We start from the raw sequence: 21,354 nt of genomic DNA on the forward strand, positions 1-21,354 counted from the left end.
CAGGAGCAGAATGATGAAAGGCTAGTTTCTCACCACTCAATTAAAGCCCACCTACACTCCTGGTCTATAGCCAAAACACTCTGCTGCAATGCCCTCACTAGCTTCTCTCAACAGCCAATCTACCGCACTCAATTTCCCCTGTACCGCAGGCCCGCAACCTCCTCCTCGGACAATGCAGCCTGTTGAGTTTCAATTCGGGCTGAGAGTGACAAACAGATGTGCATAAACTTGCATTGGCTGAGTTCCAAAAAAAAAGCGTAATGTTTTGCATTTGAGAGCACTGAATGCTGATTTATCATGGCTGAAAGCTTAATGGGGTATTTTGGTGTATCATCTTAAACTGCATTATCCGTAATTATGGACCATATGCTATCTCTGGCAGTTGTGAGGACATTCCCACCACTAAGAGGAATCTTGATGGACTGGAGCTGTGAGCCAGCGCTGAGGTTCTCTGCAGATGCACATCCATTCGGCTAGTCAGATGAGCTCACTCACTGACAATTTGACAGTCAAACATCGATGCATTTGCATCACTTTGCATACTGGCAGATTATTTTAAACTACGTTCATCAGCGACAAACACAAACTTGCTTAGCGGTGCCAAACGAAGCCTTCGACAGAGTTCTGTCCAAAAAAGAGACTAATGCATTCAACATTAATTAATCCACAGAGAAAATTTCATAAACTAAGAAAAAGACACATCTAAAGCAATCGCAAAGAACAGGCTTCCTCCACCCACCCTGAATGAAAAAAAAAGTGCACTCTAAATGAAATGGCAATGAATGGTTAAATGGAAAACCATTTTCAGTGTAGGCTCGAAACATTTTTCCTCATTAAAAATGTAGTGGCGGAATAACAGGTGCAAGCCGACACAGCGTTCTGAAATGAGGGAAAGCACTGATTTTTAATGAGCTTCTTCTACATTGTGAAGGGGGAGAGAGAAAGTGTGGGTTTGCCAACCACTGTATATGGTTGTTTACTTTCAGTAGAATAGATGCAATCAGAGCCATTTACTCTGAGCAACTCTAATAATGTTTACAGATAATGAATGTGAACATATCACTCCACAAGATGTTTATTAGCAAAAAAAAAGTCTAGCGAGCAAACGTGCATGATCCATTATATCATTTTTTTACCCTCTTGAATTATTCTTTATCATATCTCGTTTATATGTACACCATAATGTTGGGGAAATCTGATATATAGCTCACTTCAAAATTAATGTGGCAAAGGCAATGGTGAATATAATTGTGTCCAACGGGGATTTGTCATTAAACTGCCCAGTCTATTACATTCTTGCTGTATATTTGGTCTTAAATACTGAGCATGAAATAAGATTTAAATTTCCACTTGTATGGAAATAGATAAGAGAGCATGACAAAAGTGGTACTGATTCTAGTCTATGTCAGCAGTCAGAATTTATCAGATTGTATTGTAATCATATCTAATGCAGCTACTGTTATTTAAAAAATAAAAGTGAATAACTCAATGTGAATAGAACTTGAAGTATTATACTTTGGAAGTCTCAAAAGTATCAATCATTATAAGTAAATCAACCAAATTAAAACTTTTATGTTAAATGACTTTTTAAATGGACCTCACTCAATTTGCTGAAATGAGAATCTGACATACTTCACTAAGATTCCCAGATGGGAGGGGAGCAAATTATAATGTTCTGTATGTAGCCTTGCAATAACTATTCTCCATAGACAGGATGTTTTCAGATGTCAATGTCAACCAATGTCTCAATGCAGTACTCACGAGCGAACACACACCCGACCCCGAAGCACGCGCACAGAAAGCTGCCTCTTAGACAGCATGTGATCTCAAATTCAGATCTCTTTTGCAACTTATTAGACTTCAACGGTCAAAAACACAATTATGTCAAAAAGCCTGTCTTCGCGAATATTCACGTAAACACAGTAGTCGTGAAATAAAATTACTCATATCATGAAGAAGACCATGGTCCTTTTTCCTACCCCTAGCCCAAGCCCTCAAATATAAGTCAAATGAGTGACAAGTGAATTTTTTACCATCTGAGTTTGACGGTAATTAAGCTCAATAATAACTGTTTAACTCGGCTTTATTTTTTAGCTAACTTACCAATGTTATAAAGACCTAAATATACCTGTATGCTCAGCTATGTCATGGTCTGGTAGTTTCTCACCATAGGCCTGTGTGGTTGCAATGGCATGTGGAATTTTATTTTATTTTTTCAAGGGGAGGAAATGCTCAATAAAATCTCATTACAATGATCTCATGTATCTAAAAAAAATACAAATGATAGAATCAACCAAAAATGGAATGCAAAATGTATATGAAATATTAATGTCATGGGCTTTTCATGTTCTGCTGCTTTCATCAGTGTTCGCGTGAGTTATATCATTATTCTGCTGTGAGAGCCTCAAAGGACTTTGAAAGCCAACATCAATTTGGATTATTTGCCTTTGTCACAAGCAACACTTTAAAAATTAAATAAGCTGAGTTCAGAGAGAGATTAACTTTCAGGATCTACATCCGTTCCATCTCTGTCTCTGATCAAAGATAACAGGTGACGGTTGAAAATGAACTGAACTGTGTCAGAGGGCCGGTCGCTATCTCTGGTGCCAATCATTGCTATCTCATTGCTATCAAAATTTTTTTTATATGTTTTCAAGCACTAGCATGTGTTTACCATCATATAAAACCATTCATAAATGCATTTTGATATTGATTCTAATCAGGGATGTACAGTTTGACATACATGTAAAATGTGGTACAAAAAAATCTGTACCATAGTAGCACGTGTGCGATACAGTTTTGCGTGTGTGAAAATTAAGCGGTATTTTCAAGTGCTCAACCAAAACGGATGGATGTTGTTTGGATTGTGATTTGGATTAGTGATATTGGTATATATAAACAAAATTGACTTAATGTTAATCCATAGGTGTTATGTTCCTGCAGTCTGCCATATTTGCACATAAAGAAAATGTTTGTCTTAAAAGCATTTCTTGTTAAGGTTTATTTTATTTCCCCTTTATGGAACACTAATGTCCTTTGTCTGTCACATGCCTGTTTAAGTGATGAACTGCACTACTGGTGGTTGTTTTCAGAGATTGTAACGTTTTACTTGTGCTACAATTGTGTGTTCTATGCTACAAAACCTTCAACCTCTGATAGCACCAGTGCTATGTGCATCTTCTGATGTTTCTTCTTGTTCAGTGGGTCCTGCTTCTGTCATATCTTGCACAAGTTAAATGTTAAAGGGAAAAAAAATCCTCTTTTGTATTAAACATTCACTATAAGGGACTCCCCATCTGTGCAATGACATGACAACCCAAACAAAACAGACGAAAGCATGTCATGGGCCAGTTCTATTCAGTGCAACTGAAGTGTCACCTCAAGTACAGTTCAAGAAACAGCAGTAGGAAGGAACAAATTCAATTTTAATTTGATGGTTAACCCAGAGACAGGTAAAGGGCTGAGTTGTTTCCCCTAAAAGCTCTTTTGGTTTTCTTTTCTCCCACCAAAACAACTGCTGCATTTGTCGGACAAGCATAGCTCCTCTGCTATTCATATGTGTGAGATGGTGTGATCAATATACATTGATTGGAGAATGCAGAGTCTGCTGCTGGGCCTATAGTTTGAATGTAAGCCACTGATGTAGAAATGCTGTGTCCATCTATTTATAATCCCGGTCTAATTCACACTTAATCTTGTCATTCCCATATTTTGATAAATTCCTGGTTCTCTTAGATGTTTTTCCACGTAATCATTTAAGGAGTTATACGCTTAATCCAGTTCTAGAGGGGTAAAAATAGCTGCCAGCCAAACACTGATGGAGATAAATCACAGTTTCAGCTGGCCGGTTTAATGTTTCATTTGGAGCAGAACTCAACAGAAAATAACTGAAGAACAGTATAGGTCACTTGCCAACTATGAATAAACATGAAGTCCTAATATCAATCATCACTTTACCTAATTCTGATTGTGTTGCACATTCATTATGTTTGACCATTTTTATGCATTTTCATAAAGAAATACCATTAAATACATGATCAAATAACATACCTGTAGTGACACATGCTACAAAATAACCTTTGCAAGATTGATCAATCCATAAATCTCCCTCTGAATACATGTGAAGTCCTAATCAATTATTAAAGTTGCTTATTATTACATCACATCCACCAGCTGGGCAATGAATGACACTCTATGCAGTCTGCATGGCAGTCTGCTTTATACTGTAATCAAACCTATTGTCAATTAAACAAACAACAACAGATGGTACATTGTTACCAATTAGGCTATAAGGGTTTAACTTAAGATTTGAGCATCTTCAGAGCATTTAACCTGGCTATTCAAAATACATCCAAAGATTTGTCCAAAGTCTTCATTTAAAGCATTTTATTACATTTACAGCATGAACCCAACAGTTCAAGTGTCCCAAGATCTTTTATCATCTTAAATGCAACTGCTTTCAAAAAAATATTGATTTCTTAGGGAATGTTGAAGGACTAAATGTTGTCTAAGGAAAAAAACTGTCCAGCATTCCTAACACTTCCTAACAAATCTAAACCATCGGTATTGATACGAGCTAAAGCAGATTGAGTCGTGTAATTTCACCATTCATCGTCTTTAAAGACAACTCACATCTCTGAAGCGGTTCCAGTGCTTGATCTTGCGACTGTACTGGGAAATGGTGGACAGCCACTGTTCATCTTCCATGAAATTCCCCGTTTTCTCCGCTTCTTTCCCGCTCTTAACGTCCACCTGCACGGAAAACCGTACGAGCATCAGCAACGGGACGAGAAGACATCCCAGATCCTTCATCCACATCATTTTGTCTGATGTCTCGATTCCTCTGTTTTAAAGGACGGATGCTGAGACTACAGTGAAGTGTGACCTGATTACAGGATGCGTCTTCCCTCTATAGAGAGAGAGAGAGAGAGAGAGAGAGAGAGAGAGAGAGAGAGAGGGAGAGAGAGAGAGAGAGAGAGAGAGAGAGAGAGAGAGAGTGAGGGGGGGTGAGATGAAGACGCGAAGTGCTGCTGCTATCAAGCTTGTCAGTAGGCTATAATGCACGTTCGGAATTTCATTAAATTCAGTTATCTTCACATTAAATACTCATTCGGGATATCAGTTATCAGTTGTCACTGAGAACTGAAAATAACCATAAGAAAAAAAAATGCCACACTTTTCTCTGCCAATCGTTTTTAAAATAAAAACACTTCCATTTAAAAATGAACGCAAGATTACTATATGTTTTTAAAACAAAAGTATTTCATATCATCTTGTTTTTTTTTTTATAGAAATAAAAAAAAGACATTAAATCACTACATTTGTGGTAACTAACTAATGGTGGATAAATTGTGTCTAATTGTGTCCAAGGTACCCTTGTAATTTACATGACCCCTAAAACCAAATATCCTCAGACCACAATTCAGGACTTCGAATATTTATCACATTAATACAAATAAAAATAAAACATTGAAGAAATTAAAAAAATAGGCTAGATAATATCATAATCTTCTTTAGCCTGTCTATTATTCCATGGGATCTAATTAAAATGATGCAAATCTCAAACAATTTATTTACAATTTAAATTTAACAATAAACTAGGACCTCCCAACTTGTAAATACAAACTTCCCTGGAAAGACTTGAATGCACAAATATAATGGACTCTTTACTATCCCATGAGGCCATGAGAGAGGATTTAGGAATGAAAGTGAAGACAACTGATGCTGGTAGTAGGTCACATAATTATGGAAACATGGCAAATGTAGAATGTTTGAATTTCATGCATACTACACACTTTCATACTAAGAACATAGACTTTTTTAGCATTCACAAAGTAATTACTTATTCAAAATACCTTAAGAAAGTATAGCCTATGCTATTTCGGACGCAGCCCAAGTCTTTATGATTGAGTTATATTGAAGCATTCACTCAACCAATTTGTTTCAAAAGCTGATTCATTAATTAACGAAACAATTGACTGGCTGATTGAATAATTGAATCATTCATGCAACCAATTTGTTAAAAAAAATGAATTTGTTGAAATTAATAAATATGTCTTTATAAAAACCTCTTCCCCATAACAAGTAATAGCCAACACTATAATGTTTTTTTTCTTTAAGTAGACCTGGTGTATAAAATGCTGTAAATTAAACATTTATGAAAACTTTTCAATTATATTTTGATTTACATATTTATTTAGATACGATTATTTAGATACTTCCTACTTTTTGATTATAGCATTTTGTTTTAGATTGAAAAAAAATATAGCTTGTTTTGGCTTCACCTGAAAAATAAATTAGCTACACTTTCATTCAGTGATTCAGTTTTATTAGGGGCAATCGTGTTATTTCTTTGCTAATCTCAAAATATTAAGTAATGGAATCTGTTTCCCAAATGCAAGCAACTAGTTCACATTAACAAGGACCATGGATTGAAACCATTTATAAGTGTGTATTGTGATATGTAATACAGCTTAGGTTTGATATAGACCATTAAAGACCAAATACATTTTTTTATCGGAACGAAACTTAACGTGCCAAGAAACATGCACCCTGATATTGACACCAAAACGATGTGACATAAAAAGCACTGACTGACAGGACAATTGACAGGGCACACATGACATTGTTTATCTGTGTGAATATGTCAGCATATAGTGTAACTCAACCCTGAAAGCCCCACAGGGGGTTTCAAGTGGTCAAATTTGACCATGGCTATGGTTGTCACTAGCTGTAGTTTCAATTCATACATGTGACACCTGATTTATATGAAAGAACATATGCTGCAGGCAAACAATGCAAACCTCAACATACTTGACATACAACATGCAGACAGGGGTATATATATATATAAATTTTTTTTGTATAAAAATTGTAATACAATATGTAAATTCCACAATGTAAAAAAAGTTCATGAAAAATGCTCTTTAATTTCTTACATATTCTTTGTTCTCACAGGTCTTGGTGTTGCCAGCCCCATGTATTACTGTACTATGAGCTAGAAAAATACATGAGACACATTGACTCTAAGAAAGAAACATCAATTTTTAGAGGTGATGTTGTATGGCACAGATCAGGACGGGGTGCAGTTTTTCCCCTGCTCTCAGCATATCCCATGCAGCTCTGCAGCACAGTGTCACTTCTGCAACTGATATGCTGCAGTGAAGGCAAATCCTACACTTACCCTGCTTCATTTCAATCTTTCATCTGCAATGAGTCAGAAAAACCCATTTTTCTCATACTCTTCTATGATTGCCTTTAGTGATTGTTAGTGATACTGATGTTTTTTCACTTTTGGTCTCATTTTGGCTTTGCTGATACAAGGTGGCATATATATATATATATATATATATATATATATATATATATATATACTATCCTGTCTTCTAATCAAATAAACTTAAAGTACCTAGAAACATGCACCCTGATATTGACACCAAGATTTCCATTACACAAGAGTAGATGTTAAAACTTCATGCTGATTTGTACTCGGCTTTCGCCAAGATAAGCACCAACTAAGACGTAGCTTTACAGTAACCTATGCTTCTCTGTCCATTTACGCTTCTTTCCATCTGGTGACGTGAATCTCCTTCTGTCTGGTGTTAATAGTGTATTTGCGCGTCAGCACACACAACGGCTGCAACCACAGTGCGGTCCCCCAATAACAACCCTCTGGATTGAGCGGAGTAGGGAACATCTCTAGGGTCTTCAAGTGGGCACCTTCCGTCCTCAGTGTTTCGTCGACTAGCCCACGACACCTCAAGAGGGCTCGACAGTGACTCTGGCGTCCCAGAGTCACCCCCCTCCGTCCCCCACTCAACTCAGCCCAGCTTACTGACCTCTACTTCCCTCTTGCTGCTGAGACCTAACCACAATCTCACAATCTCTCCGCAACCCAACCATACGCGCCAACCCGTTTGACTAAGGCTGTCGAGCCCCACTGGTGAGTTAATATGCAGTTTCAGTGGCAACGGTTCCGTATGGCATACCACCTACCGCAAAACACAATATCTGCCCAACCACCCGTCATTCACGCAATATACACAGGAACGTAATGACTGTAAATACTATACAACCTCTACAAATAAACCAACAGTGCTGCTGAGACCTAACCACAATCTCACAATCTCTCCGCAACCCAACCATACGCGCCAACCCGTTTGACTAAGGCTGTCGAGCCCCACTGGTGCGTTAATATGCAGTTTCAGTGGCAACGGTTCCGTATGGCATACCACCTACCGCAAATCACAATATCTGCCCAACCACCCGTCATTCACGCAATATACAGAGGAACGTAATGACTGTAAATACTATACAACCTCTACAAATAAACCAACAGTGCTGCTGAGACCTAACCACAATCTCACAATCTCTCCGCAACCCAACCATACGCGCCAACCCGTTTGACTAAGGCTGTCGAGCCCCACTGGTGCGTTAATATGCAGTTTCAGTGGCAACGGTTCCGTATGGCATACCACCTACCGCAAAACACAATATCTGCCCAACATCCCGTCATTCACGCAATATACACAGGAACGTAATGACTGTAAATACTATACAACCAATACAAATAAACCAACACCCTTCAAGTTTTCAAGAATTCTACGAAACCGTAGCATGGCGGCCTGTACTCAGCCAGCTAGAATCTTTCCGTCTCAACCACAGCCAGTTGCTGCTCCTTTCTGCTGCTTCAGATAAGTTCTTTACTGTGCGACGCAACTCTTGACCACTGAATCCGACGTCTCTGAGGAACCGGGTTGTAGAGTGTGCCACAAAACCTCGACAACCCACTTCCACTGGATAAACCTGGACTCTCCATCCTCGCTGTTCTGCTTCAGTGGCCAGATGAGCATACCGCAGTTTCTTCCTCTCATATGGCTCATCTACCGCATCCTCCCATGGCACTGTTAACTCTATCAGTTGAACAATGCTTGCTGATCCAGACCACAAAACAATATCTGGTCGTAGGTTAGTGGTGGCAATCTCAGGTGGAAAAATAAGCCGTTGATCAAGATCAGCCAGCATCTTCCAGTCCCTAGTAGCTTCCAGTTGTCCTGGGCGAGAATTGGTGTTAGCACCTTTTCTTGGTGGTTGCTCGCCTGGGCGGAGGAATATTGTCTTCTGCGTGTAATGTTTTGCTAGAACAGGCGGCAACTTATTGGTCATACTACGCTTGCCTTCCAATGCTAAAGCCAAACATCGCAATACTTGGTCATGGCGCCAAGTAAACCGACCTTGGCTAAGAGCCACCTTACATCCTGTCAAAATGTGCCTTAATGTGGCAGGTGATGAACACAAAGGACAAGAGGGATCCTCTCCTACCCAGAGGTTTAGGTTCTGCGGTGATGGGAGAACATCATATGTTCTCCCATCATCAAAATGACATAAGACATAGAAAGCACTTACTGACAGGACAATTGACAATTGTCATGAAATATTGATATGAATATTGATTTTTTTTTAATGAAGTTATTGTTAGCAAAGCCTAAAGAAAAAAAAAGACAAACACTGCAACAATGTTACAATAATGTTCTCTGAGGTCATTTTCACAAGAGAAAACTAAAGTAGTGATGGTTCAGTGGCCCAGAAGCTTAAAGCTTCTCATTAGGGTATGAACATGTATTTCTGAATGTTCTCTGAACATTCAAGACTGAACAAGTTCCTTTTTAAAAAAAAATGTTTTAAAAACATTTCTTCTTGGTAAAAAGGTTACATTCCATTTTTCAAACATTATTGTTACTTTTGAATGTTCCCTAAGCATTCTGAAACTAGTAACATTTAAAAAAACGTTTCAGAGAAAAAAAAAACATTTGTGGTGTAGGCTAGATTATTTTTATGCAAATGTTTGTAGAACGTTATTAAAGACCAGTTAACTTTAAACTAATGTTCTATTAATGTTACTGGAGATCTTTTGTTCATATAACTTTGAGAGAGCCTTGCAACAATGCTATCTAAAGTTCTGTGAACTTTCCCTGTTAGCTGGGTAAGCTATAGCCTACAGCTTTTTCGTGGCATGGATGACGTGAATATTAGAAAATAATCAGAATTGAGTATTATAAAAAGCTGTGTTATAATAAGATCTGATAATCCATTTTTTCTGGATGCTTTTTTTTTGCTCTGCCTTTAAAGCTTTAATCCTCACTTCTGCATTGCAAAGGTGTTATTTTCTTCATGTTTCCTCACCAGTACAAATCTGCACTCAAAATGTCAGCAGCATTCTCTTTCTCAGAAGCACACAGCATAATCTTTAAAGTGGCTAAATTAATCTTCGCTGAAGGCATTAAACAATGCCTTAGCCCATTATTGCCGTCCTCCGCATGCAGCAATACAGGCAGACATGATCTTTGCACAGTTTTGCTGACAGAAGGATTTTAGAGTTGTTTTAGGGTTAGGTTCACCAAAAAGGGGGCCAAATTGTAAATGGCTTGACATTTTAATAAATTACTCATCTATGCCATAATGCCATTGAAGGAAAGCAACCTCCTCATGGTCCACTAGATAAGTGGCTCGGATCTTCATGTTAACCTTAAGTGTAACTTTACACCTAAACTTGCTGTGCAGCGTATTGGAACTGCATGGAGGAACACTATATCTCAGCAAGAATTATCCAACATCAGAGTTTCTCCTGGCCCCTCTGGGAGCTGGGATCCTTTTCGTCCTCTCCTGCAATAAATCAAATCTTAAATGGAACAGTGTTTTGGATGAAGACACACACAGAGACACACATTATTTAGATGCAGTGTGCATACTGGGTTAGACTTGAAATTAATAATCAAACACATTCCTCTCCCTAAAAAAAACAAAGAAAAAGAAAAAAAGAAAAGAAAACCTTGATGCTCCAGTATTTTGCAGTAAGGTGCCATTATCATGCCATATGCATTCACAATCAGTTCATAGTTCTTCTGGAGATAATAATGGTTTCCAAGACTTTAAACACCAGTGACCAGACAAAACAGGAGTCTGTCTTCTTTACTAAAAGCATGGTGTTTCTATGGTTACTGACTACTCAAAGCAATCCAGGGATTTTCTGTTGCTGTCTGTCCCTCCTTCACTGTGCTGCCCATAAAATCAGCTCAATTCATGATTTCATGAAACTCTCACCACCAACACTGAGCCCACCTGCATCAGTCCGGACACTCGCAGGGCCTTTTAATCAGCCAGGATGTCCTTGTTTAATGAAGCCACAAGGAAGTAGCCTATAAATTAAATTACAAGGCAAGTATATATATATATATATATATATATATATATATATATATATATATATATATATATATATATATATATATATATACATACTTACATACAGTTTTTTTTTTAAATAAACCATTAAATAGCACTTTCTGGAGAGTTTTGTGCAAAGAAATGGAGAAATTGAGTATTACATGATATGTGAAAAACTGCAAGGTTAAGAGCATATACTTTGCATTGTTGTAGTATCAACAGGTATTAGGACATTTAGCATTTACATTACTGTTAATCAGTCATCACTTGATTACACATTGTATTACCTTGTTATGATATATAGTGACCCATACAATTTGCCAAACATAATGTGCCACATGAAGAGACAGTGATGACAGTAGCAACAGCTGAGAAGATTTGGGTCTGTGGTGACCAGGTCCACCTCACACACACTTCCTCTCCCATTCTCTCTCTTTACTACTACAACACACACACACACACTCATCCTACTCTGCATCATTTCTCATCAAGATATATGCACAAGTCACAAAAATAAAACCAATCTATCCTTGTGGAAAGGTTGCGTAGGTAAATGTAGGTCTAGCAAGTCTTATATTTCTGTAATTCACACAGATCAAATACAAATATGCTGACTGAATATATTGCTAGTTTATTTTGAGTAGCCAGCTAACGTTAGCAGTTCTATTGGCAGTTTGCTGATAATCCGGTGTCTGAAGTAAAATGCTCAAAACATCTCCTGAGAAAAATCACATGGTCAACCTTGTCTTGGTTATTTAATTTTGACTTAGTCTTATTTTCCATACCTTGTCATTCAAGGCCAGGGCACTTTTTGTACATTTCTGGAACTTTTGCGCGCTTCCACATCCCGTGGAACTATGGATCTCCCAGGAATATTCATTATATATTGCTGCGAACATTTATCCGTAGATAAAGGCCATTATCTGTAGATTTTAGAGGGGATACATATTTTGGCAGGTCGAAAATACAGTCTGAAAAAATCTGTATCCCACTACAACTTTTGTCAGGAAACAAGAAATGTGTCCATATTCCCTGCTGCTGTTATTAAACATGATGTAAAGTATTCACAAAATAAAACACGTGATGATAGGCCATTATCTGTAGATTTTAGAGGGGGGGATACATATTTTGGCAGGTCGAAAATACGATCTTGAAAAAATCTGTATCCCACTACAGCTTTTGTCAGGAAACAAGAAATGTGTCCATATTCACTACTGTAATTAGACATGATGTAAAGTATAAAACACTTGATGATAGGCATCATCTGTACAATAACTTTTTGTGTATGACATTGACCAGCCTACTATTTAAGTGCAATGCATTTTTAAATCATTTTGATCATAATTCACCATGGAAAGGGGGTTTCAGAACAATTTAATATCCAAAGGCTGTTTGCTTTATGAGTGAAACGGTATGGTCGTCTTGGTTTTTCAGTAACTAGACATTCTCAATTCAGTGCAATGAAGATCGATCGTTAGCCTTCAGAAGAATAAAATAATTAATTTTGATAGATGGGCCACGTGATAGCTGTCTTTGCTAAACTTCGTTGATAAAACAACAATAGTAAAACGATAACTTAAACAATTCACGTATTATAGTTTCATTTACCTTGGTCAAACCAATATGGCACACGTTCTGCTGAATGCGAGCCTTTCTTTTACTGTCTATGATACGAGCGCGCTCCCGCGACCGGGTATACACTTCCTTTCAGGGGTAACCTTGGCACGACACCGGGGTTGAGCCCCGGAGAGCCCCGGCCCAATTTAACCTTTCAAATCTGAGTGGCTATTACTGTATAGGCTAATCAACACACAGAATAGGTCCATATCAATGGGTAGAGAAGATTAACCTATACAGAACTACCCAATCAATATCTAAAAAGGCATTTGTGCTGCTGCTTCTTCTTTTCTTTTTTTAAGGTCTTGATAGGATAGTTCATGCTTTTAATGAGCATTTTTGTTTTGTAGTCAGGGTTCTCAAGTTTTATCAAAAGCTTGGAGTGAGATCACATGTGGTTAGGGGAGGAGTCCTAATGGAGCCCCGCCCCCAAATTTTACCCATTGTTTATAATTAACCAGCACAAATTGAAATTATAACAATTGGTAAATCTGTTAATTACAGAGCAATTCATCACATCAAATATACTCTTTAATGTTATATTTCAAAATTACAAATATACAAAAAATACAAAAATGCAACAAATTGCTCCAAACAGTTTGGAAAAACAAATCTTTTTGCATTCTGAATGTTTCTAGTCAAAATGGTATAATGATTTATTGTGTGGTGGGACATTGTGAACAAATGGACATTTTAGAGTATTAAGGTGTGTGTGTGTATGTGTGCGCGTGTGTGTGTACACAAGAGTACACACTCCAGCTTATGAAATGTGCTGTGTTGTAAGTGTTTGTTGCACATTTTGATGCCTTGCAACCTTTTTAGGGGGCTTACCCTTTGGTGCCCAGAATGATAAAAATCGTTTTGCTTTTTCCCTGACATCTTTGAAAAATACAAATACAATGGCAATGATTAATGTATGTTTTGACAGGATATAAAATATTACACAGAGCACTCTGCTTTAATACATTTAGCCTTAATGTAACTAGAAAGACTATTAATACAGATAATATATATTTTAAAATAAAATGAAGAAATACATCTTTCCTTCCCATACCCACTGACATTTCCCTTAACGTTAGTTACAGATAACGTAAGCTAGCCAAACTGAGCCAAAGCTTCTGGCCTGGTTGCAAAGTAGTTGTAGAGTTTTTGACTGCATCAATAATAATGTATACGGCTGTATATTAAATGTTCTAGCCTAAAAATGTTAGACGAGCTTTCTTCCAACTTCCCTTCTCCATCACGACGTGTTCGCCATAGACTGTAAAAAATAGGTGTTCGCGCAATGTTGTTGGTTACCTAGTAACGAACGTACGGTGGCCGAGAATGTTCCGTCAACTTCCGTGTGTTCGCGCATCTGTTGCCTAGTAATGAACGCAATCTGTCCGAGATACGTGCTGGCGGCACGTATCTCTATTTCTTTGATTTCTAGCGGCAAATCTCATGACTGCCACCTGGTGTGCAATTCCAAAACTGACATTTCGACTGTTGAACTCAATCTACTATAGTCAGCACGATTTATTTTTTTAAATGAATACTTTCCTTGTAGTTTCATACAGAAAGGACTCATTAAAAGTGACGGTAAATACTTAAATTGTTTTCAAATAAATGCTGTTATTTTTAACTTTCTATTTATCAAATAATCTTAAGAAAAATGTATCACGGTTTCCATGAAAATAACACCGATCAGAAGAAATGTTTCTTGAGGAACAAATCAGCATATTAGAAGGATTTCTGAAGAATCAGGTGATGCTGAAGACTGGAGTAATGATGCTGAAAATTCAGCTTTCTACGTTTTAAAATATATTATAATAGAAAACATATTTGAAATCGTAATATTTCACAACATTACTAATTTTAATGTATTTTTGATTGGTTAAATGCACCTTTGAGGAGCACAAGAGAATTTCTGAAACATTAAAAGATGTTTGTCCAAACAGACTTGGCTATAAAGACTACTTATTATTGGAGTATGGAAATTAAGCATGATTATATTTTAACTCTAAATTTGTTAAAAAGAAAATTTATTCTTATTGTTTATTTCCTTTTGGATAACTATGTTACATTACATACATAGCCTACACACAAAATCATAAAATGTTCCACTGAACCGAAACAACATAATATATACGTATATAAAAAAAGAAAATGTCCAGGAAAATAATATTTTCAGTGGCTAATTAGTCTCAGCACTAAATTCAAGCAGTGATGTTTTTTTCCTTCCTATATTACATATATGCAGGGACAGTATACAGCAAGACTGGAACTGGCAAGGCACTTGATTATGCTTTAGAACCTTCAATCTACACTCTGCAAAACACACTGTTAAATGAATGTTAATACATTTTCTAAAGAAAGTAAATTAAAATGGAAGAAACAGTATGACACCATTTAATAAATAATTAATTTTCCATTTGCATAAATCTCAAACATTCTTTTTAAAAATCCAACAGGCAAAACAATTAATTAAATGCTGAATGACACCGACACAATCATTTGACTTTCTGTGGTCAGATCAACAGATTTAAACACTACTAGAAATTTCAGAGTTGGCTCAGAAAGCCCAAATATGGGTGTTGAAAAAAATGTTTTAAGAAAAAAACGTGGTGTAAATAAAAAAGGAAAAGCAATAAGCTAGCAGCATTGATTACCAATTAACAGCAGTTTACTTTCCTCTCTACCAACAAATCATCTAATTTTTCATTCTTAATTCATTACATTTTTAAATCCATATTTAAAACTACTTCACAGATGTTAAGATCTTCCACGACTTGTAATTTTTCAGAAAATTTTGAAGGAGAGATGAGAGCGAACTCCTGTGGCACCAGGATGGGCTATCTTTGCTTCTCTTAAACTGGTGCAATGCAATGTCCCGTTTTAGCAAAGAGAACAGAACATTTTTTGTACATGAACATCTTCAAATGACGTCACAACAGGACACAACCTGAAACAAATACAAACGGTCAAAGAAAGTCCACAGGTAAGAACACACTAGATAAACAAGCTAAAATTCAGAAAAGGAAAGTAAACTGTCGACTCACTTTCTGCTACTCAGTGTCCATGTAACAGAACCTGTATATCTGAAAGTTTCGAGCAACTGGGTGTTGCCATTTTCTGCGCTCTTTGGTACAAGTCTGTGTCCCCAAAGTAACGTGCCCGATACAACAAGCCTTCCTCTGCAAATAAGAGCACATATGTCTGGGTTTTCAGAATATTATGCAAAATTACATGTGCATCACTTTCTTTACACATAACGCATCAAGCAGCTTCATATGCATCACATACTTTGTTGTTTCTCCTTCCAGCAGTTGTTTCTCAGGTTTGATATATAGTCATCCTCCACACTTTGTTCAACATTCTTGAGATTCATTCCTGTATATTCTTCTGAGAAGTGGTCACCAACATAGTAAGGCACCTTCAGAGTAGGAGTGTGTCGCCTGTTTGTGTGGCCCATTGATCTAAAGTAGGTGGAATATACAATAACGTCAGAGATATTTATCACCCACAAGACAACCATCATTCTTCGAAATAAACATGTTTTTGCTTTCACTTTTAACATGTCTCTGTAATTGAGGTTTAAAAATGAAACAAACAAAATAACGTAGTTTGACAGCTAACTCAAAATGCACAATGTAATAGAGAAAGAGCTTCATATAACTTTTAAAGTGCCTCTATAATGCTATTTTAAAAGTTCCTAATTTTGTTTTTGAAGGTCTCCTACAATAGGTTTACATGCATAAAAGGTCAAAAAACACTTAAATTGTCTCCTAATATACATTGCACATCACCTCATTTCTCAAAGCTATTGAAAACGGTTTGTTCGAAGATTCAGTCTCTAGCTTCGCTACAACTACAGTGTTTAAGGGCAAGAATCCGGTTCGAATCCCGCTTGGAGTGGGTCGAGTAGTACCTGTCACATTTGGTGCCGTGACCCGGAGGGGAATGGGGTTTATGGGGGGTGAGTGTAACGGAGGCAAGCTAGTAAGAGCTGTGTGCGTAAACCTCACTCCCCTGGCCTCAAGAGGCATGCTAGCGACTGACGCAAGAGACTTGCGGTCTTTAGCATGCTTGTTAGTGCCCGCCTGCTATGATGGAGATGCCGGTTTGAGTCCCGCTAGGGGCGGGTCGAGTAGGCCCAGTTACATTTGGTGAGGTGACCCAGAAGTGAGTGAGGTTTAGGGGGGCGAGTGTAACCGAGAAAAGCTAGTAAGAGCTGTGCGAGTAAACCTCACATCCCTGGCCTCAAGAGGCATGCTAGCAACTGACGCTAGACACTGCGATCTTTAGCGTCCTTGATAACACACATACCTCCCATGCCAGAGATGCCAGTTCGAATCCCACTTGAAGCGGGTAGAGTAGGTTACAATTGTAACAGGAATTGCTGAGGAATCATTTCAGCAGTTCATAATCGATTCTTTCTTTTAGGAGACAATAACTTAATTTGTTGTGCACTTTGATCTTAGAAACTCTGCAGACCTTGTACATTCACAAACAGCAATAATACACACTACATGAAATTATTTAAAAAAAAGCATTTTAAGCAAGTATTGTCACACACCAGTTTAAAATAATAGTGTATAATAATGATAATAATAACATACCAAGCACACCAGATAATATACTTAAGTTAATGTACATTTCGGTCAATGTTTGGTCTTACGGTCTGTGGCTGAGGCTGTATGGAGGACTGGAAACCATCATCTGGCTGAGAGCTGAGACTATGATCAGAATGAGTATGGGCATCAGCTGTACAAACAAGGCAAGGCCACCCTGGATAATGAAAATCATTTATTAAAATGAAAGTTACATATCAAAGATTCATGTGTCCATTAATGAATGTAGGATTTGTGGATATTAATATTTTTAGATTTGTGGAGTAAAAAAAAGTTATTATTTTGAAGTGAAAAGGTAAAATCCTAGAATTGGGACAAAAGAGCCCGAGTGGCATGTTTTTGCTAGCGTTATTTTTTTTATGATTTAATAATTAAAATAATTAATGGGGTAATTGAATTAGTTAGGCATGTGGTTCCCAAACTGTTTAGGGTGGCATACCCCATGGGGCATTAAACATTCTTCTGCATACCCCCCTGCAGTCACATTTTCCATTAAGGGACAAAATCTGCCCTCTTAAAACAATTTTCAGGTGCATTTTTTACCTTCATTAAAGCAAAGTTTTTCTAACCCTATAAAACGCATGTCATGTTATGTCAAATTGAAAATTTCATTAATATATTTATTTTCATAAAGCATTAAATTAAACTAAATCAATACTTTGAATGAAATGAAATCATCATCAACAAAAAACATCTTTGCACTGCAGTGGTACAAGCTGCATCTAGATGTATTTACACACCATTTAATCCTGCTCAGATGTTGCATGAATGCAATTACAAATGGCACAAAAAATTTTTATGAGATAGGCCCAATTTTTTAAATAAAAAAAGTTGTAAAGTAGTCAAGTAGTAAAAAAGTGATACTTTTAAATATTATACTAAAACTGCAAGTCACTGTTTTAATGAATGAGTCCTCTCATCATTTATTAATTAACAAAGCAACTGGCTGTATTTATGAATAATGACTCTTCCAATTCGTTCAAAGCCGCAGATTCGTTCACTAATGAAACACCGCTCTGTTGGAGACGCACAACAGTTCTGATGTGGCTTTCGTTGGAACTATTATTTCGTTGCAAAATAGAGCTAACAATACTGTGTTTAAAATGAACATCACTTAATATTACCTTTGTGTTTGTTGAATTGTTGCTCGTATAATAGCTATAACCCATTATCAACATTTAAACCAAGAACTCACACAGGGTATATTTGAGTATTGAAGAGAGTTCGAGTCTTCTATCGATCTCCATGCACAGTCGGTGTCTATATTTGTTCTTCATGGTAGTAAGTGCTAAAACCCCACTTTTACAAATGTACATTTTCGAGAACAGCAGTGATGTGGCGTGATTTGCTGAGGCAGCATACTCTGCTCATATGCACACTGCTTTGTGTGGATACAGGAGGTTTTGAATGCAAAAGATGAGGTAATTTGATTCTATGTCATTTATTTGATCTTTTACGCCACTAGTATTTTCCTGTTTTTACACCAGAGGAGGCATTCTGCCCGTTAGAAATACATGCTTGGTTTTAATGTAATTTTAAGGTGGAGTAGAATTGTGAAAAACCTCAGCAATTTTGTTTTTTTACCATTTTGGTCACCTCACATGATGCTATTATACCAAATCTTCATTTAAAATATGGTCAAATAAAGAAGTATCATAGGCCTGTATACAAGCAAGTCATGAAATAAATGTACCTTTAAAATGAATTGTTCAATTTATTGCTAAAACACTATTTTAAATAGAACAGTTGATTTAGTATTTTACATGAATGACACATTAAAAAAAATATATGAATGTTTTATGAGGAATGATATCAAAAGTCATGTATACATTTGGCAAAGGTTTCCCCAATAATTAACACATTGGCTAATGTATCAACATTCTGTAAATGGAAAACTTATATCTAAATATGTTACAATAGCTAAGTAAATGCACACTGTACTTAAGTGGGGTTTATTTCCCAACTAGTAAAAAATCGGCACAAAAAACTCTTATAAACTTGGAATACTCTTACTTCTCTCTGTTGTTCTCGTCGTTCGGGTCGCTGCTGATGGCCAAACCTCATCCTGCCATTGCTGTACACATGCACATTACCTTGAAACATTAACAGAAATGGCACAATTACACATTTGTGGATTTTGAATGTATTCCACCACAACCACTAACATGTTCCATTTCTAATACCACATTTCAAAAGTCATATGACTCACTGGTTGGAAATCCACCTCCAAAGAACATATTGAAAAGGTCCTCGGGAGAAATATCTGCCTCGAAATTTCTATGATTTGTCCTATTTCTGTGTGTTGGGTGGGCTTTTTCTTCACCGTAGACATCATACTGCCTTCTTTTTTCAGGGTTACTGAGAACTGCGTAAGCATTACCTATAGCTGTTGAAGACCAGGAAACAGAACAAATGAGAAGACCACATGCAAACTTTCTCCATACTGAAAAGAAACGCTGGATGCACAAGTTTAATGTATTATACCTTTAAATGCTTCAGTGGCACCGGGTGCATGGTTTTTATCCGGATGAAACTTTAGAGCCAACTTTCGGTAGGCTTTTTTCAGATCCTCCTCAGAGGCTTCTTTACTGACTCCAAGAATCTCATAATAGTCCTTACACCTCTTAATTCTGCACCAAGGAAAAGACAGATCATAGATATATAATTCAAACACATACATATAAATCAAAATCTTCATCTCAGAAATAATGACCACAGCCTCGACTTTTAAGCAAGTAGTCTGAAACAAATAACAGACCTTTTGACAGCATCTAGCTGCTCTGATGTGTAAGGTTTGGCAGCTTCTGTGGCACCATGTCCAGAGGAGTGATCTTCAGCGTTGTGGCTTCTGTTTCGTAAACCATCATGTTCTCCGAAGTTTTCTTCACTTGTAGAAGGCCCTCCATTTTCAGCAATAGACTCTAGTAAAGCTGGGACAAGACCACTTAAGTTACATTTTAACAAGAAGCACTGGTGTTTGTATGTCTTGTTAATCTATCTAGCTAACTGTCTGTCTGTATATCTATCTATCTATCAGTGGAAATAATTAAGATTCAATTTAAATTTAAAACCAACATATGTAAACAGTAGCCTATATTGACATCCAACAGAAGTGATATATAACCAAGAGCACAAAATATATGGTTCTTATTTTTTTAACATACAGTTTGATCATTTAAAAGCAGAAAATGGGTTTATATCGCAGTTATAAGAGATCGAGATCTCAGGGCCTTAATTACTGTCTAACTAACAGGCTTCAGGTTTTCCGGTGGCCCTTTAACAGACCTCCTACGATCTCCACTATACTCTTATTTACATTACACGCACATCTCGCCTTGTCCGTGGGAAACAGTCTCTGTGCCTTCTCGAGGAACCGTCTGGATTTGTCGAGCTCATTATCTCGCAGCGCTGCGATCGCTATTTCGATGCAGCGTTCCGCTTCGTCCTTGTTTGATTCCATTGCGACGGCGGAACTGATGACTGATCTCTTTCCTGGCCCAAAAGACGCAGTTTGATGACGTTTGCAACAACGTCAAGAGTTTTTCACTAGTGGATAGAACGTCCACTCTGTAAGCTAAGGTTTCCCACATTGTAAAATTACTTAAAACCAAGTAGGTGTCAAATCCAGGGGTCAGAAAGTAAAAGTCCTGCCATATGTTTATTCCACCCATTAACTCAGCCAGCTGTTTTCACTAATTAGTTCTATTTCCTGGCTGAAAAACTGTGCTAATTAGCAAATCCAGGTGATTGGAACAAAATACTGAGGAGGAATTTTACTTTCTGAACCTGGACTTGACACCTCTGCTTAAAACTTATAAATAATGATAATAATAATAATAATAATAATAATAATAATAATAATAATAATAATAATAATAATAATAATAATAAATTACTTGTG

General features: G+C 37.1%; 2 protein-coding genes across 3 annotated transcripts in view; both read right to left on the minus strand.

Moving 5' to 3' along the window:
- The window catches only part of spock2 (SPARC (osteonectin), cwcv and kazal like domains proteoglycan 2), a 40,617-nt gene extending 35,703 nt beyond the window's left edge, over positions 1 to 4,914 (minus strand). Inside the window, exon 1 of one of the 2 annotated variants that reach the window (XM_077236799.1) lies at positions 4,633 to 4,914. In XM_077236799.1, the coding sequence (XP_077092914.1) occupies positions 4,633 to 4,821 (189 nt within the window). In that variant the 5' untranslated portion in view covers positions 4,822 to 4,914. The remainder of the gene's footprint in view (positions 1 to 4,632) is intronic. The other variant, XM_077236800.1, reaches the window with a different exon arrangement.
- Positions 4,915 to 14,847: 9,933 nt separating this feature from the next.
- On the minus strand, positions 14,848 to 20,968 carry dnajb12a (DnaJ heat shock protein family (Hsp40) member B12a). Its single transcript, XM_077236801.1, has 9 exons — positions 20,781 to 20,968; positions 20,212 to 20,383; positions 19,938 to 20,083; positions 19,663 to 19,839; positions 19,467 to 19,546; positions 17,501 to 17,610; positions 16,126 to 16,298; positions 15,882 to 16,016; positions 14,848 to 15,784 (listed from the first exon to the last, which is right to left on the minus strand). The coding sequence occupies exons 1-8, from the start codon at positions 20,911 to 20,913 to the stop codon at positions 15,892 to 15,894; spliced, it is 1,116 nt and encodes a 371-aa protein (XP_077092916.1). The 5' UTR covers positions 20,914 to 20,968; the 3' UTR covers positions 14,848 to 15,784; positions 15,882 to 15,891.
- Between the last annotated feature and the right edge of the window lie 386 nt (positions 20,969 to 21,354).

This window comes from Siphateles boraxobius, unplaced genomic scaffold (genome assembly GCF_051911475.1).
Source record: "Siphateles boraxobius isolate OS27281-9 unplaced genomic scaffold, OSU_SipBor_1 20, whole genome shotgun sequence".
NCBI classification, from domain to species: domain Eukaryota; kingdom Metazoa; phylum Chordata; class Actinopteri; order Cypriniformes; family Leuciscidae; genus Siphateles; species Siphateles boraxobius.

Bases quoted from the DNA above. Each gene is read 5' to 3' on its own strand.
- dnajb12a (XM_077236801.1), bottom strand. From the start codon at position 20,913: ATGGAATCAAACAAGGACGAAGCGGAACGCTGCATCGAAATAGCGATC. The intron at 20,384-20,780 runs GTGCGTGTAATG...GTCTTGTCCCAG, and splicing joins TCCCACGGACAAGGCGAGAT to CTTTACTAGAGTCTATTGCT. The intron at 16,017-16,125 runs GTATGTGATGCA...TCTTATTTGCAG, and splicing joins CTGGAAGGAGAAACAACAAA to AGGAAGGCTTGTTGTATCGG.